A 27,014-nucleotide genomic window follows, 5' to 3' on the forward strand; every position below is an offset into this window, starting at 1 on the left:
GGACGCTCCTCAGTCGGCTCACTCTACCGAGCACAAGCCGCCGAGTCTGAACGGCGTCCACGTGCGAGTGAAATCCACCCGAGATGGAAAACGATAAAAGTCGCGCGACCCGTCAGCGTCACGGGCGAACGGACACACACGTGAACGCGCACGGGCAAACAGGTGAGCGCCGCGCGGGCGCGGGACGACGCGTTTCCCCGAGCGTGACCGGCGGGGCTCCTCTTCCCTCTGTGACCGCCCGCGCCGCTTCCGACTTCCGTGTTGACGGAACCCGCCGACGCTTTCCGGATCACTCGAGCCCTTCTTCGGCCGCCGCCGGACGCTGCGTAAGAGCCGCCGAGTCCCGCTCGAGCACCCCCCGCAGGCATGAGGGCGATCCCGGAGGAGCTGACGACCCTCGTCTCAGGTAACGGGAGGACGCCGCGTCTCGTCTCGTCCGCCCGCCTTTGTCTGTTCTCTCTGTTCCGTCGTCGTCGAGCCGCTGTTAAACGCGGCGGGGTTTGGAAAAGAGGAAGCGCCACCATGACACAGACCCCCCCTCCCCTACCCCCCCCCCGAGTTCACACTGTTACCGTCGTTTAACTGCGTGGGGATGGAGAGCCAAGTTACACAACGCCGACCGTTGTTTGGAAATGGTGCTTGGCTGCTGCTGCGCCGACAGACGGTTAGGTGTTGCGGTTAGATGCTGCAAACCCCACCAGGCCGCATGTCAGTCATGCGCAGGGGCAGTTGGCCGGCCGGTGCAACGGCTTACACGCCCTCGTAATGGCAGCAGGCCATGTCACTTTAGGTCAGTGGTTCTCAACCTTTTTGGGGGTCCTGGACCCCCCTGCGTATTTTTGATCTACCCTGAGGACCCCTCCACCTGATCTTGGGGGAGGGGGGTTGCAATTTGATAGAAACAGTAGAAACTGCATTATAGCATTTATTCAGTCTTTGGGGCAAAAATAAGAGCTTTCAGTTGTAACTTAGATATATGTAACAAAACAGAATATGTATTCAGTAACTTTCAGATAGATGTAACAAAACAGGATATGTATTCAGTAACTTTCAGATAGATGTAACAAAACAGGATATGTATTCAGTAACTTTCAGATACTATATGTAACAAAACAGAATATGTATTCAGTAACTTTCAGATAGATGTAACAACAGAATTCTTATGCAGTAACTTTTAACAAGGCAAACGGGAGCGAGATCTCTTATTGAAATACAATAAATTACACTTGTGAAACAGATGTAATTAGAGAAAAAAAGTCCTGTTACCCTTTATAGTTTAGGTAGATAAAGGTCTCGGTCACATTTGAGTAAAATAATCCTATTTCTATAAATGTCATAGGATCTTTTTTTTTAAAAGATATTTTATTTTCACGGACCCCTTGCAATTACACCACGGACCACTAGGGGTCCGCGGACCCCCGGTTGAGAAACACTGACTTAGGTCATAATACACGTTTCCAACCGCTCTGGGTTTACCGCGCCAACTCATCTTGGCCTACATCTGAAGTGATCACAGACCCAGACTTGTGGTTTCTAATGTGTCAGAAGGGTAAACACCTTAAACCAGTGTTTCTCAACCCTGTCCTCAAGGACCCCCTATCCTGCAGATTTTCTTTGCAATCCTGAACAGGTACCTGTTTGTAGTTATTCAACCAATCAGCAGTGAATGTCTGAGTTTGCACACCTTGCATAATTAAGTGCTATGAGATGACTGGTTGAGTAAGTACAAGCAGGGCTACCTATGCAGGGTTACAGTGAAAATCTGCAGGATAGGGGTTCCTCGAGGACTGGGTTGAGAAACACTGCCTTAAACTATATACCCCTTAAACGTCCTGTACCAATACCCCGGCTTGATAGAAGTGGATTTTGTCTTTTCGCTGGAGCAGATCTGCCCACGCGTCCTCGGCTCTGCTAAACCCAGAGTTCAACTCAGGACGTCCAGATCTTTGCTGGTGTTTCCCTTTCGGTGCGACCTCATCAACTGTCTGAAGGGCACCGCCGTGGTGTTTGTGTTGCGTGTCTGTAGCTGCCCTCCCAAACCCTCAGCCAGAAGTATACTTCTGACTGGTAATCAGCTCAAACCTTCTGGTAAGAACCAGGTTATTGTGGTGAAAAGTGATGGGCATTTTTGCATCTCTCCCACCGTTTTAGATCTAGAGACCTTCCTCTGCAGTGGCCTAAAAGGGGAGAATTTGAGCAAGAGGGCAAAGGAGAAGAGCGACGCCCTCGTCAAGCGAATTAAAGCGGTTAAATCTGGGTATGCATGCACAATTGTCCTGCACGTTTCATGCCAAATGCACGTCAGCGTCCCCGCTGTCGTGTTGTTTTGTGGTCTCGTGCAAAATACGGGGGCTCTAATACGATTTATTACATCCCAAACAGATTCCCACAGGACTTCAAGGACAAAGGTAAGTTTTAAGTCTTTTATTTGTTTGATATCTCCCCCCCCCCCCCATCTACATTTGCTATACATGCTCAGTATCATAAAGTGTCTCGCTCTCGCCCGGCAGGTGGAGAGGATTCAGACGAGGAGGAAGAGGTCGACAGCAACATCGATGGAGGGTCTCTGCATTCAGAGCAAACGGACAAAGACGAGGAGACCAGCGAAGGTACCGGATGACACAAACTCTTACCCCCCCACCCCACCTACCCCCAGTGTGTACATACTGGGAATGAAACTATCTCAAACTGCTGCTACGGATAACCAGTTTTTACTGGGCGTCCCGGCATGAGTGGATATACAAACCTCAGGTCCGTGTACCTAAAAGGGAGAGTGATTTTTTTTCCTTTTGTCTTTCTTGGTGGACCGGCGGGTCGAAGCAGACATTCCCGCTGTAACTTGGCAACATACTTGGGGAGCAATTTGAGTCACAACTGCTGTTCCCCCTTCCCCTCGCTCACCCCCTCCCCCCTGACAGCGAGGGCATGCTTTATTACCCCCAGTCACCGTCTGGGGGTCCAGAATTACCACCATCGCTGTAGTTTGACAAAACACACATTCCTCAATGTACAGTAGTCCCAACCATGCGCACACCGCCATGGTAACCAATGCAAGATTTTTCTATTGACTTTTTTGCCCCCCCCCCCCCCCAACCTTTTTTTTTTTAAAGTAAGAGTATCAGGGAAAGCCTTGTGAAATGGTGGTTAGGGGGCTTCAGGGTTTTATGGGCTGTAAGCAGCTGCCAGTTTTATGGCCTCCCCTTCACACAAAGCAACTTTGACACAGCAGTTGAACATTTGCATTGAAGTTGCACTCTGCTCAGGAAAGCTCCCGAAACCCGGCGGCGCGCCCATGTCTTAGTGAACCTAGCTGGGACGTAGCTATTCATTCACCGAGCCAGTGTAACATAACCAGGGTTACCCTATCTGACGTTGGTTTTTATGAAATGGGTTAGGGTTAGGGTTAGGGTTAGGGTTAGGGTTAGGGTTACGAGACACTCCGCCAAGACATTTTCAGTATTCGTTGTTGCCACGCGGACAAAGACAAAAGTAGGCGAGGTTGAAATCTTTCATTTTCCGTCCTATGACTGCTCTCGATAGGTCATCAGAAGTGTTTGATTTTTTTTTTGGATAAAAATGTCGAACTCCTGTCCAGGTGCCCAGCAGTTGACGCCGGTGGCCGCTCAGGACCTTCCCTCCGTGTTTAAAGCGGGATACCTGGAGAAGCACAGGAAAGGTGCGTGCTCCATCCGGCACACAAGAAGCACACACACACAATACAGGCTTTGTGGGTGGAACGGAGGTCGTACCTGTCCAAGTGTCTCTTTAGCACGACAAGGGACATGTCACGCCCTTTAGGCGGTATTGAGAAAGCATACCCAGGGGCATCCCGGGTGGCGTGGCGGTCTGTTCCGTCGCCTACCAACACGGGGATCGCCGGTTCAAATCCCCGTGTTACCTCCGGCTTGGTCGGGCGCCCCTACGGACACGATTGGCCGTGTCTGCGGGCGGGAAGCCGGATGTGGGTACGCGTCCCGGTCGCTGCACTAGCGCCTCCTCTGGTCGGTTGGGGTGAGGGGGAACTGGAGGGGGGGGGATTGCGTGGGCCCTCCCCCCTACGTCCCCCTGGCGAAACTCCTCACCATCAGGTGAAAAGAAGCGGCCGGCGACTCCACATGTATCGGAGGAGGCGTGTGGTAGTCTGCAGCCCTCCCTGGATCGGCAGCGAGGGTGGAGCAGCGACCCGGGACGGCTCGGAAGAGTGGGGTAATTGGATGGGTACAACCCCCCCCCCCCCCAAAAAAAAGAAAGAAAGCGACCCGTCTTTTGCTTTTCCCTATAGGCAATGCAAGCTAAACCGTCATTTCATTTGCTTCCCCTTTTGGTTTTTACCGTGCAGATCACAGCTTCTTCGGCACCGAGTGGCAGAAGAGGTGGTGCGCCCTCAGCAGCCATACGTTCTACTATTACGGGAGCGACAAAGGTACGATGAGCACGCCGGGTCTTTCGTGAGCGTGACATAAGATGCTCCGCAGTGACCTGTGTGCTGCCGGAGGGAAGCCCGCTAGTTTGATGCCGTGTGTTTCCCGCTTTCATGACACCACGACCGTTGTCTTCCGCCGGGTTCAGTGTGCTTTTCTTTCAGTATGTTTTTTCCCGTTTCACAGACAAGCAGCAGAAGGGCGAGTTCGGCATCGACGGGTACACCGTCAAACTGAACAACGCCTTACGGAAAGACTCGAAGAAAGACTACTGCTTCGAGATATCGGCCCCCGACAAGCGGACGTACCAGGTGAGGCGGACTCCCACCTGGGCGTCTCTTGTTGTTGTTGTTGTTGTTGTTGCGCTGTGCTAAATGCGCCCCTTCATGCACACCAAACGGGGGCCTCGAAAGGGACCATGTTTAAAAAGAAACGACAACGACACCCCGGTGAGCCGTGTGTGTCCGCTTTCACTTCGTTAAACCGGGTGTTCATTAAGTCCATTCATGCCTTTCACACCACAACCTTCTGCCATGGCTCAACCCTGACACTCATATTTTAAAAAAGGTACCAGTGAGTATTTCCCAGCATGCCCCGAGCTCTTCTGTGTTGATGTTGATTGATACGTGTCTTAAACTGTGTGTTGGACTGACCCTCCGGCTTCGTTTCTCTGCTCTTCCACGCAGTTTTGCGCGTCGTCTGCGAGGGAGGCCGAAGACTGGGTGAAGCAGATCGACTTCGTTTTAAGAGGTTCGAACCGCTGCCTTTTTTAAGTGGGCCGCGGCGTCGGCGGCCATCGCGCATCCCTTTACTCACGAAGGTCAAACCCAGCCACGGGCGAACCCCGTTGTGTTTTACCCCCTCGTTAACGCTGCGCATGCTGCACGGTTCCACGCGCAATACGTGTACTCACCCAACTTCTTTCGCCTAGATATGACGGGCGTCATCCCCGAGGAAGAGGACGAGGAGCAGGAAATGTACGACGACGTCGGCCCCGCCGCTGCGCCCGAGCCCATCGATGACGACATCTACGAAGAGCTCCCAGGTCAGCCGTTCTCACCGACTCGCCGATGATCGGGTGAATCGTAATCGGACAAACATGAGAGGTTTTCCTGCTGGACCCTTGCGCGTTAACACAATTCTAGCGGCATTTTTTGGACCGTAGCACATTAACACAATTCTAGTGGGTAGTTGTGAAGTGATCTGTGTCCGAATTCCCTCAGAGGAAGAGCTGACTGTGTGCTTTTAGGTGAACATTAGCTAATACAACACTGTTGTCTCTCCCTGCAGAGGAAGACATGTCCACCCCGCCAAAGCCTTCTCCAAAAGCGGAGCCAGTGAGCAAGCCTGCTGCTCCTGTGGCAGGTATCCATCAATGCGATGTCAAAGCCAGCCTGCACACACACAAGGCTTTTGTGTGTGTGTGTGTGTGTGTGTGTGTGTGTGTGTATATGTGTGTGTGTGTGTGTGTGAAGGCATAACTTTACAATCCACTTGAGGAATGAGAAGTTGTGTTTACAAAGAGGAAGTTCCACGGGAAACCCGGACAGAAAGTCAAAAGTTAGCACAGTGTTGAAAGAAACGTCCATTTTTACTTCCTCTTTGGTGTTAAAATAAGGTGTGCCTTTGCATTGCGCCGGCACCGTTGTGGTGCTTTTCAAACCCCGGTGAAGCGGGAGTGGTCCCCGTGTTTACGTAACCTGATTATCTCGGCGGGCTGCTCCGGCGAGGATCAGATTGATAGGGTAAATTTAGCAGTATCGTGGGCATATATGTATTGTGATACCCCACATCAGTCTGTGGAGCGGGAAGAGACCTGGCGAAGAGGCAGAGACGAGGGGTTTTTTCCAAGAGTCTCCTGCTAGTCTGCTTGCTGGACTTTTGGCCGCGTAGGCTTTTCTCTGCTCTTTTATTGCTCTCCACTGCCTCCTGTTGGCTTTGCAACGGAGCGATGACCTCTTCTGGTAGCCTGTCGAGACTCGAGGGAGACGAACGGTGCTAGAAACGAAGTACATGTCATCCATCATAATGTTCTGCTGTCTTTTCTGACTAGTTAATAAGAGCGCAGACTACCAGAACTACTACCAGGGCATATGGGACTGCAGAGGAGAACATCTGGACGAGCTGTCCTTCAAACGCGGGGATGCCATCTACATCCTGAGCAAGGTACGATGGGAGGAACCCCCCCCCACCCCCACCCCCAACCCCCCCCACCCACCCACCCATCCAGAGATTTGTACCCAAACAAGCCGCGTCTTGATCCCAAGTATTAACACAAGCCCACTTATGCCCAAGTGTTTCAAGACTCTGGTGTTTAGAGAGGTCCTGCCGGTAACCGGACCACCCTAAAGCCAGGGGCTATTTCCAAACCCTCTGAGGGAACTGGCTGTCCGTATCTTTACTGGCAGTGCCTGGCCCCCCGCCCGGAGGCCGACTGCCGGCGTGGCGAGAGGCGGGCTGCAGTAGAAGCTGGCTCCGCAGCGCCATGAGGGGGGGGATTAGTTTTGTCACTACGGAAACTGTTTTTAGCATCGCTGGCGGAGGCCAGGCGTGGCTGGCGGGCTCTGCCATTCCATCACATCCATCTGCACAAATTTCAGCACGCTGCCCCTAATGCCATGCCAGGGCGTTCGAGCCTGCCGTCAGCCCACACACACACACACACACAGACACACACACACACACACACACCCACCCACACACGCAGGCTTCCCAGACGTCTGTCTCACCTCGCCACCAGGCAGGGCTTTAATAGGAATGTGTGTTCTCAGGAAACGTAGGCGCTGTCGGCCGCTCTGCCCCGGAGCAGGTGAGGACGTGTAGTGGACACGCAATTTCCGCGGCCTGTCGGCCGGGAGCCAGCGCCAGGTGTGGTTCACTGAAAGGCCGCTCTTTTCCCCCCTTTTTATTATGTAACTAAATAGAAGGGCCCTTGTGTTGCGATCAATCAGTCGCACTTTATATTGCGTATCGATGAACAAAAAGGCGCTGAAAGAAAGGGTGCGCTTACATCGGGAGGGGTTAAAGGTGGCGACAAAAAGACGTATTTACGTTACGCACATGCTCTCTTATCCCATGTTGTGTGTGTGTGTGTGTGTGAGTGCACACAGGGTGAACGTGAGTCCATATTAGGGTACTGACTTCCTTGACATGGTATTGAATCTGGTTGTGATACGTTCGACCAGCGTGTTGTCGAACATCCCAGGGCGAATAGGTGGGTGAGGGATTGTGTTGTGTTTGTGGCGATGCTTTACGGAGCACCGGTCTATGAAGGTGTGTGGCGCGTGCTCAGAAGAGACGGGCTTTGTTTTCTGTTTCACATTAGCCTCTTTACCGTCTCCCGTGAATGCAGGGCGGCGCACGGTTGGCTGCTTTTTCAAATTCAATTCTGCCATCTAGTGGCTACTACGAGCCATGACAATTAAAAAAAAAGAAGTGAACTCTAAAGCCTTCATTAAAGTCCACTACTTAATATAATATTATAATATGTCATTTGGATGAACTGCTGTTATCAGGGGAATTATCTGACCGCCTTTTCAGTTATTTGTCTGGGGAAAGATCAGCGCTCATAGTGGACAGATCTATGAAGGCTCACTGACCAACCGTCTTACTTTCCTTCCTTCTTTCTTTCTTTTTCTTACCTTGCAAAAAAAAACAAAAAAAAAACAAAACAGGAATTGAACTGCCCTTTCACTTAGACTGGGAGTGCCATTAGCTGAAACCTTGGTGTTGGGGGTTGTGGCCTGCTGGAAGGGCAATGACCATAAAACCTGTCTGGACTGCAGCAGCCAGCTGCAGCTGAAGGGGGGACAGCCGACCACCCCTCCCCCTCCCCCTTTTATTCTCCTTTCTCTCTCTTTCCTGCGTCCCACCTCCATTCCACAGTCTAGGAATAGCTGTAGTGTTTCTTTACTACTATTAGAGCCACAAGACCCCCCCCCCATACCCATAACCCCCCCCCCCCCCATCCCTCCCAGCCAGGCCTTAAGCCAGTAGGCCTGGCTGACTGAGAGTGTTGTCAGGATAAGCGGCACGCCTCACAGCACATGAAGCCATTCACAAGCTGCAGCTTTTGGCCAAAGTGGCCGCAGGGTTCAGTAGGGCGCTAACTCTGTCCATTATGCAAACATTATGGAGTGGTATTCCAGTTTCCATGGTCGTCGATCTTCCGGCTCCTCGCTGTCCGACAACGTGCGCTCGTCCTTTTATCTGCGCCAGAACCTGTTCGACTTGCCGAATAACTTTTCCCATTACCAGCAATTTGTCTCGATGCGTTGTTCACCGTGACATTTGGACATGATGTAAAATTTATGGAAAGAAGTTTAAAAAGTAATGGTCTGCGTGTATAATGCAGAGAGTATAATTAGTGGTAGTAGTAGTAATTTGTTTTGGTTCTTATTAACAAAAATTCTCAGCAACAGTTTTCCAAAAGAAATACACATAGAAATAAATACATAACAGTAAGACATCAAATTACCGTCTATATCGTGAGTTTGGATTCAAGATATCGTTAGGTTTATACAATACTGCGATGGTTTTAGGCATTTTTGTTTTAACATTATTTATGTGTGGTTTCCAACATAAATTATTATCAGTTATCACGCCCAGAACTTATTTTCATAGTCTTTCTATTTCAACATAATTGATCATAATTTTTAGTTGATTATTGATTTGCAAATTACCAACTACCAACTTTGTTTTATTCAATGGAGCTGTCAAACCTTATGGTAGGAATGAGAAACGCCACTTGTCTTCTGGATCCGATTCCATCCAGTCTTGTTAAGGACCGTCTCCCAGCTATCTCCTCACTCATCACAGAAATCTGTTAACTCCACCTTCAGCTCTGGTTGAGTCCCCCATACATGTAAACTGGCTGCTGTCACCCCATCCTCAAAAAACGTGGACTCAACCCTGATGTCATGAGCAATTTCTGGCCCATCTCCCCTTTTAGTCAAAAATACTGCAATGTGTTGTCGCCTCCCAACTCAAAGCTCACCTCATCTCCAACGACCTGTTCGAACCATTTCAATCCGGTGTCCACTCGCAGCTCGGCACAGAAACAGCCCTCCTTAAAGTCACCAGCGACCTCCTCCTCTCCTCAGACTCTGGCCACCTCAGCGTTCTCATCCTCCTAGACCTCACTGCAGCATCGACACCATCAACCACACCATTCTTCTCTCCCACCTTGAATCCTCCCTCAACATCACCGGCACTGCCCTCTCCTGGCTAAAGTCATATCTCACAAACAGAAAACAGTTCATCAGCATTAACAACTGCACCTCCTTCACTGCTCCTCTGTCCCAAGTCGTCGTCCAATTTTCAGTGCTTGGTCCTCTCCTGTTCATTCTTTACATGCTCCCCCTTGGTAAAAATCATACATCGTCATGGTCTCCACTTCCACTGCTACGCCGATGACGTCCAGCTCTACATCGCCACTAAATCCATCACCACTACAACTTACTCCAGTCTGACCAACTGCCTCACTGAAATGAAATGCAAGCCAACTTCCTCAAACTGAATTGTGATAAATCTGAGCCTTACCAAAATCACTCACAACTTTTGCTGCACCATCAATAACTCCACTCTGTCTCCCTCCTCACACATCCACAACCTCGGAATAATTTTCGACAGCAACCTCTCCTTTGAACAAGCCAGTCAAATCACCAGAACTGCATTTTTCCACTTAAAAAACAAAGCTCCTCTCTGCCCATCACTCTCCTTCTCTGCTGCTGAAACTTTAACCCATGCCTTCATCATATCCGGAATTGACTACTGCAACAGCATTTTCTATGGCTCATCATCCAAAGTCCTAAACAAACTCCAGTACATCCAGAACTCTGCTGCTTACCTGCTCACCCACTCCTGCTCTCATGACCACATCACTCTTGTCCTGCAGAACCTCCACTGCCTACCTGACCCACAACAGATCCAATTCAGAGTCTTTCTCCTCACTCACAAAGCCCTCCATAACCAGGCCCCTCCTACCTCACTGACCTGCTCCACTACCATACTTCTTTCTGTAGTCGTCATTCATCCAATACCAACCTCCTGTCTCCACCACACAGGACCAAGCACTGGACCTGGGGCAATAGAGCCTTCTCCATAGCTGCCCCCTCCCTCTGGAACTCCCTCCCCAAATACATCAGAGACTTCACCGATCTGTCCACGTTAAAATCATTAATCAAAACTCAGCTTTTCAGAATTGCTTTTTATTTGTGATTAATGTTGTGTGTTATATCCTTTTAGTGTGTTGGTTTTATGTTTACTTTAACTTATGTAAAGCGTCTTGGTGTACCTTGAAAAGCGCTCTGTAAAGGGATTATTATTTCTTTAAGACTTTCAATTCCCTGTCTATTATATTCACAAGCTATTCCAAACTTTTCCTGGTGCAATATAAATTAGTGTTGTCAGCAAATAGAATAAATCTTAACAATTTAGACACTCTACAAATATAATTTATACATGATACAAACAGTATAGGGTCTAGCACTGAACCTTGTGGAACCCCACAAGTAACCTTCAACAAATCAGTTTTGATGTTATGAATTTGTACATATTGATATCTACCCAATTTCCCCTCGGGGATGGATAAAGTATTCTGATTCTGATTCTGACCATCAAGGTAACTTCTTAGCCATGAGTATGCTATCCCTCTAATACCATATCTCTCTAGTTTCTTCATTAGTAAACCATGATCAATAGTATCAAATGCAAAAGACAGTATCATTAAAGTCTATGCATACAAGAGGTGGTGAAACAGTGAAAAATGCTATATCCATGAACGAGCTGGCATGCCAAGTTTACAAAAATACCAGAATCAGAATCATGTTTATTGGCCATGTAGATTTGCACATACATGGAATTTGACTCCGGTTTCGTGGCTCTCTGTGTACTTAACATAAAATAACAACACAGCACAACAATCTTCAGATATATACACAAAGATTGACTTATACAGGTGAAATAAGAGGTGATAAAGTGCAATGATGCAGAGAATATATCAGAGATGCTGAAATAAATGTTAGCAGGTTACTCACATGCATGTCTGAGGTAGATGGACATGATGGAGTGTACCAGCATACATACAATATACAGTATAGTGTATATATAACATGGCTGGATTTATTGGAGTTATTTGAGAAGGTGTTTTAATATCTGGTTGTTTCGGGGTACAGTGCTCTGTAGCGCCTACCAGAGGGGAGGAGTTGGAACAGGTTATGACCAGGGTGTGATGGGTCTGCAGTGATGTTGGCTGCCCATTTCCTGAGTCTGGAGGGGTACAAGTCCTGAATGGAGGGCAGGTTGACCCTAATGGTTTTTTCTTTGCAGACCTAACTGTCCGTTGTAGTCCGTCCCTGTCCTGTTTGGTGGCCGATCCAGACCAGACAGTGAAAATACAAATACAAAGAATACTTTATGTATAATAATCACAACTTTACAATGGTGTGGAAATCCAAAGTTATGTCTCTCCATCATATATATAGTCGTTTTCATTGAGAAAAATGCACTGAGTAATAATGTTAATGAGATTATATTCAGGTGGAAATATGTACCGTCGGTATGTACAGTACAGGTCTGGGGTAACTCAGTCATTAGGAACAAATTGTTTAAGTTGTGGGACCAGCGGTGTCCGCCAACTTTGTTGAGCTCGTGTCGGTGTGCGCCTTTTCACAGTGTGGGGTCCGTGTTCACTTCCTCAGACCCCTCATTAGTCTTCCACACCTCTGCATATGTGTTGCACTGCACACCAGGCCAAGCATGACCGACCTGTCAGCCACTGACTGCAGGGCAGAGCTACACAATGAGGTGTTACCACTTTCAAAGCACAAGCTGCAGGAAGTCACAGTGTGTACACACACACACACACACACACACACACACACACACACACACACACACACACACACACACACACACACACACACAACAAAGGCACTAAACATACTGTATACATAAACCGACACAAACACACACATTTACCCACACGCAAACAGACATGCATATGCACGGAAAAAAAGCTGCAGGAAGTCACAATGTACACACACAGACGCGCAAACAACACACACTCCAGCCAACCCAGCCACTCCCGTGTGCACACATGCACACGCATATATGTGCACACATGCATACAAACGCACACACAGGCATGCCCCTTTTTTATTTCTCGCTCTCCCTTTCTGTGTATTCTCTCTCTCTGTCAATATATACACACACACACACACACACACACACACACACACACACACACTAACACACACACACACACACACACACACACACACACACACACACACACACAGCTCTGCAGCTGATTTGCTACACTATCCTTCGGGGGGGGGTTGGACAAAGTACCATTTTCATCCCCGTGGCCCTTAGGTGAAATGGATGTGACGTTTACTGTTTGCATCTTGGACTTATTGATGTTTTCAGCTTTAATTTGCCGTTAATTATTCAGGGCTGCTAATTACCCCCTGCCACGCCCGCGCCGCTGTCTCGCTGTGTTGTAATGACGCAAAGCCCAAATAAAGCCGTGCGGGATGACGGACCGCCCTGTTACAAGACAGCAGTCAATGCCGGCCGCTTCTTTTGCCTCATCTCGCCTTTTCCACTACAAAGACTGCCCCCCCACCCCCCACCCCCGATGGAAGAGAGAGACATGCTGTCGCTTTCTCGGTCCTGCGATTTTGCCATGGATCTGAAACACTCTGCAGCCCCCCCCCCCCGACATTAAAGCACGTGACTGCGAGCATGATTCATGTCCTGGGAAGACTTTGATGTGAGGTCAGGCGTTCGGCTGAGGGGAGACGGGTATTCTCTGGCGGTCCCGGATCTCTCCCCACAGTGCCTTCCTTACATCTCGGCGTGCTGACAGCCATTTGAAGCCATTACCTGTCACGCCGTGGCAGATTTACACCCGGCGTCCTCCATCAACGCCGAGGCCTTCTAGCGGAATGGAGGGAAGCGCACGTTCTCAAAATTGGAGCAGGGATGGTCGGAAAGTTGAGTTGTAAAATGGGGCTGGGGATGGGGTCCCCCCCCCCTTTTTTGTTTTTTTGTTGAGAAGTTGAACGATAAGGAAGGAGAACGGGAGAGGGTGGAGTGAAGAGAGAAGAAGCAGGTGATGTTATGGAACAGTTTCCGCTCTCCATTATTTTCCGTCCTCATCATTTGTTAGTCATCTTGCTCCTCCTCAAGGTCACAGCAACAGGGACTTTGGCCTCCATGCAGAACACTGCCCCCCCCCCCCTCTGTTATGGAGCTTGTCCAGTCCAGACTGTAAAAAAAAAAAGCTGGACGTCTTGCCTGTGATGTCACCCATTGGTTTCTGAAGGCTGAAGTTTGGCTTTATGTTCGACACCATCTTGTCAGTTGTTGGAGCCGTAAAATCCAAATTTGGGCAACGGGTCGGAGCTGGGGTGTGACCTTCAGTGGCAGACAGGAATATAGAACTGTCAATCAAGGCAGACACACCTCAAGATGCCACTTTTGCCTTTAACGTCTTCTTAATGGAGCATCGATTTTCGAATAACCACCCTCACACCGTGTGCCAGACTTGGAATTAGGGATTGAGACCTCAGCTTCAAAGATTTATTTTTTTTAAAAGGTAGGAATTCTCTCGTTGATTTACGCTGGACCGGAAATTCTTTTTTGGAGCCAGCCACCTAGTGGCCTGGTTGGAACTGCAGTCTAAGGCAAATCAGCATCGGCGTCAATTTCCAGCCCCCGGTGGTTGTTGACCTGGGGTATATCTCAAGTCTCTTATACCTACCATACCCTAGAAGACTTTGAAAAGACTTAAATCTGACACCCTCTTACATCTAAAGACAATATATCATAAGTCACTGAGCTTTTAATTCCAGACTAAGATTTTGCAAAGACTGAGGATCTTGAAAGGTCACTGTTTACAAGACTACAACGAGATTCCTTTTGAGATTATTTCCCATCCTGCTCCTGATGGAAATTTACAGGAAGAAAAACTGTTGAACAATGGAGCATAAACAGAAGGTTTTTTTTTCCCTTCTCCACTCTCTCATGACCCAAATGGGAGGACACGTCAAAGAGGCACTCTAGTTCACTCCACAACTCCACCAGTGTCTCCTCCTTTTCTACCGCCCAAGAGAATCGAGACTTGTGGCGCCTCCCCGGAGTCCCGACCATGTTGTTTACTGGCTACCCGGTTTGCTGCTTCCTGTGCTGGAGAGAGTGCACCTGTTGGTTTTTGACAGCGTTCCCATCATTGAACTTCACCATCTGCGTGAGCCAAGACTAAAGACGTAGATTAATATTAATCATGTTTGAGTTTATCAGAGCTTCAAGACGAGAAAAAGACTGACTTAAGACAGCTCGGACTGAGTTTTACGGTCACCTTACACCAAATGATCGAGGTGAATACATGTCAAAAAGATAGATGCAAACATCAAAAATAGTTCTGATTGTCCTTCTTTCCTTTTTTCTTTCATTTCCAGTGTATAACGCTAAAGGGACTTCTACAAAATAGTGTAAAAGTGGAGGTGTAATAAGCTAAGGCTTCAGCCTACACCTTTTGTCAGTATGAACTTGCTTTGGTTTGTCAATGCTTCAAAAGTAATGACTTATTATTTATTTATCAATTTTCTGGATTTCCTCCCCCCAATTGTATCCGGCCCGACTCTTCTGAGCAGTCCTGGTTGGTGATGCATTGAGAGATGCGATGCAAGGAGAGAAGAAACGAGGGAAAGTGTTTTTAGAGAAACGAGACATCCTTTCCTCTGAAGCATCGTGTCCGTTTCTGATGACGGTGCCACAGCTGGATCTGCTGCATAAGCCGCCAGCGTCTGCCGTCGCTGTTAATGACACACAAACACATCTTTAGGTTCCCCATCTTCTTGCCTTACCTATATCAAAGCAGAAAATAATGAGCCCTTAAAACTTGTGCTGTTATCCGCCATCTTGCTCAATGTGCCAGGTGTGCGGGGCAGAGTAATGATACGTCATGGCGTTCAGCTGAAAGTCTTGCAGGAAGGCTGGTCTTGTGTATCCTCGCTCATGGCTCCTCAGAGATCCCACCTCACTCCTCGCTCCTCAGAGCAGGAACAAGAGCCTTGGGACAGCCTTCAAAATGGCAGACCAGAACTACTTCGGTTCAAGCGAGGTTCGAGGACCGAGGAAATATCAAATAAGAGACTTGAGATGTACTCCAGGGCCCTGTCACAGAAAGTGAGTTTAGTGAAAACTCAGTTGACTCCGAGTTGAAGGAAACTGAGTTTTTGGCTTCACAAAGCCAGTTCAGCTTAACGGTGAGTCAGTTACTATGGCAACATACCCCGTGAAGTTAACTTGCTCGCTGGCGGGGTTTCTTCAGCTAACCCCGAGTGTCAACTCCTCATTAGCTGAAGCCTGCAGACTGAGGGAAGTGTCATACATGATGTGTCCTTTTCTTGAAGAGCCAGTTGGTATTGAAGCACAAATACGCTGCAGAAATCTCCGTCAGGAGAAGGTGATCAGACCTCGCCGATGGTTATCTGTTTGAGCATTACCGGTTTTCGGCACAATCGATCATTTATCTGAAGAGTTTTCTCAGCCCTCGGAATGTTCCAGTAATTTCCATTATTGCTCTGTTAGAGAAAGAGGTGCAAGTTTTATTATGCTGCAACACTATCTTCAACTGTTAAGAGATGTTATTTTTAAGGAGTAAACCTCAATAGGCTTCCCTGTATCTTCCCTCTTTGTGTCAGCTGACAAGATGACTTCGTCATCCTCCTGTAATGAAAATGAAAATTTAATTAAATTATAACTTTACCGGGAAAAGTGCCCTGCCTAATTTGAAATTTGTTTTCACAGCAGTGTTCCAAGCCACGTCACAATGTTTTCCAAATATATAACTCTGACCTACCTTAAAATAGATGAAGATGTCTGAAGTGCAACTAAGAATCTGAAGGATTAACAGCAATTATAAAGAATTGTACCGCTAAAAGAAAACAGTGTTCCAAGTTGTGTCTAAGGTGGATGGGTGGGCATCACTGAGCTAACACTGGCAAAGTCATGAATGTACTTAAAGCATTCATTTGAATAACTACCTCTTATGTAGGCCCTTGTGTCCTGGGGGATAGTTGGGTCAGATGAGCTTCCTCCAGAGATGCCTTCAGCAGTAGGTCAACCACTGTTCTGACTGAAGGCCATCTCGCCAGCCTCTGTGAGTGGTGGGGTGGAGGACCCCCGCCTGTTTTTCGGGCCTCATCCTTTTTTCTATTTGCTGTAATGGAGGTCAAATTTGAACATATCCAGGAAGCACAAATTCGGAGACTTTTTATGTGTAAAGGCATGTAGGTGTTGCTTTCAAGTAAACAGTATTAAATACTGGCAGTGTTGTCTTCGGGGGGGGAGGGGGGTCGGCTTGTGTTCGTCACATGAATGCGTCTCTGTGTGTGTGGGGGAAAAAGCAGTGGTTCGGCCTGGATTCGCCTTGTCACGGAAGTGGCGAGGTGTCTCCTTCGAAACTGCCGGCCGGAGAGATGCAGTTGGCGAACGCATGCAGTACGAGGGTGGGTGTTTGAACTAGAATAGGGAGCGATTGGCCACTAAATTGGGAGAAAAATCAGAAATAAATGTAAAAATACCTTACCCGTTTGAACTGTATTTTTATATTTCATCTTCAGTTGGTGCCTGTTGGGCAGCTGTGTGTGTGTGTGTGTGTGTGTGTGTGTGGGTATATATATATATATATATATATATATAATGTTGAATAAGTGGAACACTCGATAAAACTTTTCTTTATTTAATACTCATGCATTGACTCAGTCAGCAATTTTCTGCCACACCAGCTCATGTTCTTTTGCTGCTGCTGCATTGCTCTTTTTCTTAAATATATACTCATAATTTGCATATGCATTCATTATAATATTTCTAACTCCAGTGGGGCGAAGCGGGGCGGCTTTTTATTCTCGCCGGTTGCCATGGTGAATCATAGTGTCGGCGCTCCATCGATGACGGCTTTTTATAGTCGTCGCACACGGGCTTAACTCGGAGAGAACATACTCAGGAGTTGGTTGAACAAACCCGGATCGGCTGTTCTGAAACCCAGAACTCTCGAGTTTGACCGCTCAGAGTTGGTCAACCCCAGAGTTCAGGATTAAACTCTAGAGTTCGATAAACCTGCTTTCCGAAACAGGCCCCCGGGTCTCTCAACCCATCAGAAGATGTCGTTGTTCTTTAATAACTAAAGGAGATACTCGTCCAGACAAATTTCTGTTTCATTTGTGTAGGTTGCTGTGGGATGCACCCGACATGTTCCACTGTCACAAGTACGAGATTTAGCTGGTGTAGACTACACCAGCTAAATCTTGTGAAGGCTACACCGTGTAGTCTTCACTTAAGCTTGTCTATGTACCTCTAAACATCCCAAGTTCGTTGCCTTCTGCCTTCTTTTCCTGCTTCTTTGTGTCACACTTCAGTCACTGTCAATCATGCTGCATACAGCACATCAAAATGCAATGCAATATGCTTTTACATTAACACACTTTAACGGCACATACAATAAAAGGGTGTTTAGAGGGTGAATACAAACTGATCATGAACCCTGGTTCAGGTAAGGGACAAGTGTTGAGAGAGAGAGAGAGAGAGAGAGAGAGAGAGAGAGAGAGAGAGAGAGAGAGAGAGAGAGAGAGAGAGAATATTAATGCTTAATGGTGTGTTATGGTAATGGGAATTGTTCTCTTGCTGCCAGGAGTATAACAGCTTTGGCTGGTGGGTCGGGGAGCTGGAAGGCACCATTGGAATCGTCCCCAAAGACTACCTCATGGAGCTGTACGCCATATAAATGAAATGCCCTGTGTAAGTAGATTAGACCACCAAACACAACCTTGAATGGAATAAGGATATAATGCACTTTACCGCTCGACTGCTGTGCCAGTTCTTGGTCATGCAGAGTCCAAAAATACAGGCTGAGAACACATGACTAATATGTAACACCCTGCTACAGTCGTTTTTTTCTGTTGTGTAATCCGGAATATTTCCTCCACAGTTTTCCACTGTGCCAGACTGATGATTGTGTCGTTTCCATAAGATTCCCGAGAAGGCTGTTGAATCAAGAGACGTCTTTCTAATTTTGCTTTGCACTGTTTTATTTATTTTCTGTTCATTTTCTATTCATCATAATCAGCATTTTTAGTATTTGCAAGTGGCAGTTGAATAAAGCTTTAAACCATCGGTTGTTGTATGGAAGCATTTTTAATACTTGTGTGCTCAGAAGCACTAGCGCCAAAGCTGAACATTTTCCCTCCCAGTGAGATCACACACCCGTGTTGTGTAATTATTACCTCCTTGGTGGAGGAGGAAAGTACATTCCCTGGAGAGAGTGTGCTTGCAAGGTGATTTACTGTGGTTTAAATTAGTGTCATGAGTTGAAATGTGCCATCATCAGTTCTTCCCACTTTGGGAGATTCCAAACATTTGGCAATTCATTTCCACGAGGATATTTTTTTCAGAAAAAAACAACAACAGATAAATATCCCCAAAAAGTATAGACTCAATATTTTCCACCCCTGAAATCTAGTGAGTTGTTCCTCTGCCTAAGGTGCATCTGTTTGCAAAATATCGAGAATCCATCCATCCATTTTTTGGGATGTCTTGTTGACAGATAAAGGCAATATCCTCACCTCCTTGGCAGAGGTTTTTGGACCCATGGTGAGCCACAAGGTGGCAATAGAGGCTCTCCAGAGGTCATAGACGGCTTCTGCCAGGATGCTTAAAGGGACAAATACCACAGAAGGATTGCTTTGTTTCACCTTTTTGAGCCAGAAAGCCTTGAGTAATTTATCAAAGCACCCTTTCACCCAAACAACAACGTTAAATAATTAAGGTAAACATTAGTGACACAGAAAATTAGGTCTCACTAAAGGAAGTTACTACAATTGATGTAGGTGTACCAGAGTCTTTGATTGGAGAAGGGGACATTTCACATGAACAGATCGCAGAAGATGTAATAAAGACCCCCCCCCCCCGACCCCACAAAAGCCTCTATGGTGGAATGTTTTTCACCTCCAACCTTACAGGACCACACTGGCGTCCTTACAAGTCTGCCAATTTACATCTGCCACATGTTCCTCATTACTTATACAGACTATTTGCACACTTGTATTTGTATATAACTGCATATTGTTCATTGGTATTTATTGGGATATACCTTCTCTTCCCCCCCCCCCTCAAATTTCACTGTATTTTGTTTTATTCTTATTTTATTGATGCTCCACTTCTCTTCTTGCACAGTTTTCGGAGTTTACTAAAATATTGTAGCGGATTCGGGGGGCAGTCTGGGAGACCGTCGCCACAGCCGGGACGCGAACCCATGTCTCCCACTCCGCCTCCCACTCCGCAGGCGACAACGTTAACCAGTCGACTAAAGGGTCCGACCCGCCAGTCAGCGGCCAACGTGCACGTGTCTACTTATCCGTGCACGTTACACTATAATCCCACTGCTCATTGTGCTAGTCTTTGAAAACCCTCTGAATCTTCAATGTCCCACACAAATATAGACCGTTTCCCCTAAGTTGCTTTGTTAGAGCCCACATATATTCAGATTTTCTCCACATTCCTTTCGGCTGGTAAACAGATCGTCGTAGTCACAAAATACGAGTTTGAAATGCAGAAAATGAAAACTATCTTCTGAACTGTGTTTCCCAGACGTAACACGACTCTGCTTAAAGGCGCCAAACGGGTTTGTTTTGATTGATAGGTCGGGGGCGGAGCAAACGTGTATTGGCGGTCAGCGATTGGTTTAAAAAAGTTAACGCGCGGAAGTTGTGTCATTTGAGCTGACTAACGATCTTTGCGCAATACCGGAAGTCGATATAGTTTATAACAAAAAAAGCATACACAAATCGAAATTGAGAAGCCAAAAACAAGTCATACGTTTCTCTCAGCGGCTTAGAAAAATAGAAATCCAAACCCGGTTCTGTTCTGACAATCTCTCCACGGTTAACCGAAGAATCCGGCTCCGATGCCCGGGCTCATCGTCGGCGGCCGCACCACCCACCCCAGGTAAGGACGACTCCTGAATCATGGCTCTTGACACACATTAAAGACAAAATTATGTCAGTTTAGCATAGGATCATAAAATATACCAAACGCATGTTCCCCTGCTGTAAGCGATAACGCCATGTACCATTTTTATCGTGTACCGAGCGCCAGGGCCGTCGCAGAGGGGGTGCGGAAGCCCCGTGAGAACTTGACGTGCGGAGGCCCGGCTCATTGACGCGCATGCGCATGAACCACGGTCACATACAGCTATTGTAGTGCTACTGCACTAGTAATCTCGGTGCAGTACACTTTTAACAAGTAGGGTAATACAGCATCATCATGCGCATAGTCTCATCTATGACTTTTTGGCTATTATCGTCTTTCAAAGGGGAAAAAAACAGCTGTAAAAGTATTGGCTTTACATCAAGTCAGCTCAGCTGTCACTGTATTTTGGCACGTTGAAGTTTGTCACAATTCAATATTTCGGGTCTATAGCCTACATTTCATTCATATTTTACATCATTTTTCAGACCGGTCATTACACGTAGCCTACGGTCACAGTCACGTGCCCCCGCTAGCTTTGGACCCCTGCTCAGCCACCACGCCTCTGGAAGTGCTGACAAATTTACCCAGCGATATGAAATTCTTCCTTATTTTTTCTAAAAATGTCCCTTTTCTCGGCACCACACTCGTGTTTATGAAATCGGTACAGCCTACGTTATTTCTTCTTATTCTTCCTCACAGTGAGAAAAAACCTGAATAATTTGTCATATTTTTTATCATGTGACCTTGGCTATGCATGATGGAATTGACACAGTCATTTCAAGCATGTTGGGTCAAGAACAGTCATAAAAACATTATATGTATATTGAAAGAAAAACCCCCCTGCAGGATTGCAGGCCAGGCGCAAAGCCTGTGCGGTTATGAGTAGCGCTCATCTGTGCAATATCGATACTTGATTTTTAATTGCTTACAGTAATAAAGTGATTTTAGCGAAAGACATAATCTGACCAAGTTTAACGAAGCTAAATTACCTATGTTTAGCCTCACCGTTTTTCAAGTCTCACTGAGTGTTTTTCCACATCTTTCCAATATGAACGGCAGTGAACTGGATATGGATGCAGGCTAATTTTCTCTAAAAGCCTAAATGTGAGTACAGCTATGCTCACGTGGTTGGTTAAAGACAGGAACTATTCAAAAGTCAATATTATGCCGGTATGGTGTTTTAAGATTATTATCCATATTGCACACTGAATTCATTGTATATACCAGTAAACAACATTTTCTGCTGGGTGAATTGGGAGTTTAGTTATGTGGTCAGCACTTCTTCTGTGTCCAAGTGTCAAAGGATAGGAAATTTCTTATGGCGCCTGAGAGATCTGCCTGGCCAGGGGAGCATTATATGGCAGATGGCCGGCTCTGCTATGAGTCTGAGTGAAATGGTGAGGCACACTAATAAGGCAGCCACCCCACAGATAGCAGGGGGCGCTTATCACCCTCCGAGGGGCTGTTTGACAGCAGGCAAGGCCGCTCACCGAGGATGTCTTGCCAATACAGTTTATACTACTGTACACATTTATCTGCAGCGTCCTCGCTGAAATTCCGTCTCTTAAAACATATAGAGTTCAGTCGAAATGGGCCATACATTCCCCCTGCGTGTGGGAAAACCTTCCTCTAAAGATTTTCTCAAGGCTGTGAAAAAAAAATGGGGAAGGAAATGTGTCAGTGGAGCAGTAACTCGCCTTATCCGTCTCTCCCTCAGCCTGTCTCTTTGTTTTGTTCTCTTGAATGATGCTCGCTGGTCCCCTGTCCTCTGGGTGACATTCAAAGCCGACATAAATCCTGCTCTTTATGGTAGAGTGCAGTGATAAAGCTTCTCTGCTAATTGGAAATGTAATGAATTACCATAATTAGTTATTGAATATATTACATTGGGTAGAGAGGGAGAGACGGAGAGGGAGAGAGAAAGCAAGGCTTTGTTTCAGAGGAAGAGAGGGAAGTGGCGGAACGTTGAGGCCTGAATTCGGGGGGAGACTGTAAAATGATGTTTCCACAGTCCATTGCCCACCGTGCGCTCCATTAGACTGTATAGGTCAATAATTTCAGCTAGACCATGAAACTGTTCCACGTGCTTTGCTGCGGATGCCGAGGTTGAGGATTTCATACACAAACAGCCAAATATTTCTTGACCTGTGGCAAAGTTTGGGTAGATTCCCTGAAGAGTCCCGTTAATGTCAGGCTACGGGTTAGGTTGCCAAAGCCAAGTTAGGCTAAATATTTCCTCTCACTTTTATGTTGCCAATAAAAGATTTCCTTAATGGATGTCAACTGCACCCCCCCCATCCCCCCTCGGCTTTGGACAGCCATATCCTCGGAATATACAGGTCTTTTTATTACAATTTAACATCAAGATATAATGTTTCATAGATAAATGCCAGAGTGCCATTAATCTCTTGGGCACTAAATTTCACTAATGATACCAGAATATCACTAATTAATACTCGCAACCATAAAGAAACACTTTTGCCAGCCAAATATATAGATTGAGCTGCTGAGTAATAGTAAAATGGAGAAAGCTTTGCTGGAAAAAAAAGATGATTGAAATATAAAATCAATTCCTCCTCAGATAAGATATTTTCTTGGACGTTAGATATTGACTGCCTGGAGTTCACGCTGTGTTAACCGACTGTAATATGTATTGGAGAATTTCTTTGAGGTACCCTCTCCTGACGTCCCATTTTCCCCTCTTGTACAAATCCTGCATTCTGTCGTTTATTATATGTATACTCTCAGTAAGCACACCGAGCCAGCTTCCATAAACACCCGAGCCTCTGCAGTGAGATCCACCTCTCTCCTATCTTCTGTCACCACAGCGGGGGGTGGATGGCCTGGGCCCTGATCTGCACCTCTGTAGAGAGTCAATCCTGATCGAGCCGCTCCGGTTCTTTATTACCGGGTTATTCAGCCGCCCATCACCGCACGCCATCTTCCCATCATGGAGAGTTTCTGTCGGTGAAACATGGCCTTATTTATGCGCCATCCCCGGGCGTTTCTGGGGAAAACGTAATACCCCCCCCCCCAACTGGCCCTCTGTCAGCGTTCCATTAAAGCCTCTCTCCGGGTCTGAACCTTTAAATCTGGGATAGGGCACTTTTTCAAATGGAAACCGCTCTTAATTGAGGTCAGTTCTCCCGCAGATACAACTCACGCCGCAGACAAATTGAGAAATCCTTACGTGGCTTCTGACATCGCAGACGCCGCCGTGTATTTACAGTGCAACGTAATTATGATGACAGTAAGTTTTGAGGGCCGTAATGGATTTCGGCATGTTTGGTTGTGGGCCAAATAGTGTCGGCGCGTGATGGAACGCTGCCGCGGTGACATCACATTTCTCAGCCCACATCCTATTTCCGGTGCTTTGGCCTATAGATCTAAATGTGCAAAGCTGATAGGTAAAAATAAATAAATAAATAAAACTGTTTGAAGTAACTTTAAAAAAAAATGGGTTAAAATATTGGTTCTGTGGGTTTTGAATACCGACATGTGTGATTTAATGAGCTGCAGACCCGTTGCGCAGACAGGCCAGTAAATTAGCTCCTCTTTTCCTGGATACCGCATCACGGAGAGTAGACGGGTCAGTTGTTAAGAGCACCACACCCTCCTCTCTCACACGTTATCGCTGTCTGTTTCTGGCTGCTTTGTTAATTGGTTCCTGGAAGTGGCAGGCGGCGGTGTCTGGGGAGGACCCGTATATCTCCGGAGCGGGAGGCGAAGGCTCGAGTGCCACCTCTATGTAAGGGCCCAGAGACCATGCGGAGGGGCCCCGGTTCGCCAAAAACCGGTCCGAATCGCTCCACACCCTGCTCCTCGCACCGTGTTGTTTATTTGTCATCCGCTGACAGGTCCTCCGCGGCCTGTTCTCCCGGCCCCATTTCAACAGATATTTTAAAGATGATGTCACCCGTCATTGCTCCTCGTCATTCGCCTGCGCTTGCTGTTGGCTGCTCCATTGCACTATTGCAAACCGGTCTCATGTCTCAGGGTGGGCCGGTGTGGGCCCGGCTGTCCGGACTGTCAGGTGGAGGGAGAACTATGTGCTTGACCCGTCTCCCGGGATAAATCAAGCCCATCAAAGTGACGCGTGTTTGTCCACCCGCCATAAACATCTCCCGAGTCTTGCCCCGGTGCCGTCTGCTGCGGCGGCGTTATTTACTGAGCTCCAGCCTCTTTTCTCTGGCCCTGTTTACTCTCTAGCTGCCCGGGGACTGTGGCTCTAACATCAGGTCAGTGCTCCGCCGCTGATTCACTCCGCTAGTTAGAGAGGTGAGTAATGTCCCCCGATGGTCTGGGATGGGAGGCTGTAATAAGGAAGGGTGGGAGATGTGAGAGACGCTCTAACAGTGATTACAGCCGCCTCCTCTTTACACATCGCGGCAGCTGTCAAGCCTGCAGATCCTTGGCAAGACGATAGCTCCTCTGTCTTTGTCTCTCTGCCCCCGACACCCCCCCCCTCTCTCTCTCCCCCGCCCCCGTCCTCGTTTTACCCCAGGAGTTAGATACCCCTGGCTTAATGGCCATCGTTGCACTTCAAAGCAGGCTGGTGGTCAGTTGGTTGGAGTCCTCGCAGCAGCGTTCGTGTGAGGCAGCGGCCGAGGCGAGCTGCAGTAGAGGAATGCGGTTCGGGTTGCGGAGAGGCTCGCCGAGCTCACCGAGTCGCCGGGCACAGATCGCCGCCGCCATCGCTCCCATTTAATGTCACTGTTAGCTGTGGCACACATCCAAACACATGCCCTTTAAAACTAAAACCATCAGGTTTTGTGCCAAGGGGTGGGGGTGGGGGGTATAATCTCCACTTCAAACAACATCTCAGCAGGGCCGCTCACTAAAATTCTTGTTTTATCCCCATTTGCAAGGGGGGCAATTAATAAGTGAGCCTAATGTAGTTATGATAAGGGATTAAATGCATGTTAGAATAAAAAAAGGAAATGTTCCTTTGTCAGGTGATTAAAGGTGACGGATGTGAAAGTTAAAAGTGTAGATATCCTATATCCGGTTCGATGAGTGATGGTGAGTCGTGTGGAGGCTAGTCTTGGCGAATTCCTCTCTGAGACTTTATGTGCGTCACACGAAATTTGTGTAACTTCCAACTAGTGTGGCATAGTAGAACCACATCAGTGGATGCTAATGAATTTAGCACGGGCCTATTAACATACCATGAATGATAATTATATGAATTTAGGATACCCATTACATATGTATTACATGAAAAGCAGGTGGGGTAATTTGAGTAATTTGTGGCTGTATGCGGGCACTGAAGGGATGATGGACGGTGTCTGGGGAGGACAGGCTAAGCTGGCCGGTGGATCTACTGCAGAGTAAGGAGAATTTAGGCTCATCATAAAAGATTTCTCCTTGCCTCTTATTTCACTCGGACATTTTTATGTTTTTTTTATTTTCTACCTCATTGCAGCCGTGAGCCGCCTGCTGATTTACACACACTGGCGGTGAAGCACGGAGGCCTCCAGAGACAGTGCCCTCTACCCCGCCGTTTTCCCCCTCCGTCTCTCCTCCCTCGGTCGTCCTCGCTTCTCATTGCCACCGCTGCCAGCCGTCTTCCCGCCTCCCTCTAAAACCCGAACTAGGTCCTCCTTCCCCTCCCCCGTGGGCCCGCCCTGTCCCCATTCTTCATCTCTTACAGTCTAACAAGACATTAGACCGCAGGGGCAGTGTCCATGTGTGATGGAGTGACACATCGGTGAGGGACAGTCGCTTCCCATCAAAAGACAAATCCACTTACAGACGGGTGGGAGGGGGTGGTGGGGGGGGCATCGTTCATCATGTTCATTTAGACCCAATGCAGAATAAAGCCACACACACACACAGATATATATATATATATCTGTGTGTGTTACTCACATTTGCCTGCTTTTATCTCCAGGCTGCAAAGGGCTTATGTCTCCAATTTTACACTACATTTCAGGGTGGAAATTATGATACAGAGATCTCAACTTCCTTTTCCCCCCTCAGGCCACATGTTGGATGCAAGGCAGCTAACTTTCAGGAATCGGGAACATTTATCTGTCGTTTCATTTCATGCACCTGCGCCCATGAAATGAGACGAAATATTGTTTCCCGCAGCAGTGCAGCGCGAAGACAAAAGCACATCCAAGCTACAAGAACACATATATCCAACATATCCAAAAAACAAATTCACTGTCCAAGAGAGCCAACGCCAGGATGACTGTCAGACTGTCAGACTGCCGGTCTGCATGGGCTAGCAGTTAGCTTAGCCTGCCCCGCTTCCACGTCCTGTCAAGACGGCCCTCGGTGTTTCCTCCTCGGGCGCAGCTCCAAGCAGGACCGTGGTCCCTGGGCCCACCGGACGCAGCAGACCAGGCTCCCCCAGCCAATCCAATGCCAGCTCTCCCAGCCAGTCACCTTCAACACACCTCCCCGCACTCCACACGACGACACCAAAAACACAGTCGACACTAGGCGAGGTCGCCGCCAGACCGCCCTCGGTGTTACCGGAACTGCCGGTCTGCATGGGCTAGCAGTTAGCTTAGCCTGCCCCGCTTCCGTGTCCTGTCAGACCGCCCT

General features: G+C 47.6%; 1 protein-coding gene across 1 annotated transcript; it reads left to right on the forward strand.

Annotated features, from left to right (window-relative positions):
• The first annotated feature begins 293 nt into the window (after positions 1 to 293).
• skap2 (src kinase associated phosphoprotein 2) lies at positions 294 to 18,599 on the forward strand. The gene is made up of 13 exons (XM_056286674.1): positions 294 to 406; positions 2,152 to 2,257; positions 2,383 to 2,408; positions 2,511 to 2,609; positions 3,596 to 3,676; positions 4,340 to 4,423; positions 4,608 to 4,732; positions 5,108 to 5,171; positions 5,353 to 5,466; positions 5,712 to 5,786; positions 6,475 to 6,587; positions 18,124 to 18,230; positions 18,421 to 18,599. The coding sequence occupies exons 1-12, from the start codon at positions 367 to 369 to the stop codon at positions 18,214 to 18,216; spliced, it is 1,020 nt and encodes a 339-aa protein (XP_056142649.1). The 5' UTR covers positions 294 to 366; the 3' UTR covers positions 18,217 to 18,230; positions 18,421 to 18,599.
• The last annotated feature ends 8,415 nt before the right edge of the window (positions 18,600 to 27,014 follow it).

Source organism: Lampris incognitus, chromosome 9 (assembly GCF_029633865.1).
Source record: "Lampris incognitus isolate fLamInc1 chromosome 9, fLamInc1.hap2, whole genome shotgun sequence".
NCBI classification, from domain to species: domain Eukaryota; kingdom Metazoa; phylum Chordata; class Actinopteri; order Lampriformes; family Lampridae; genus Lampris; species Lampris incognitus.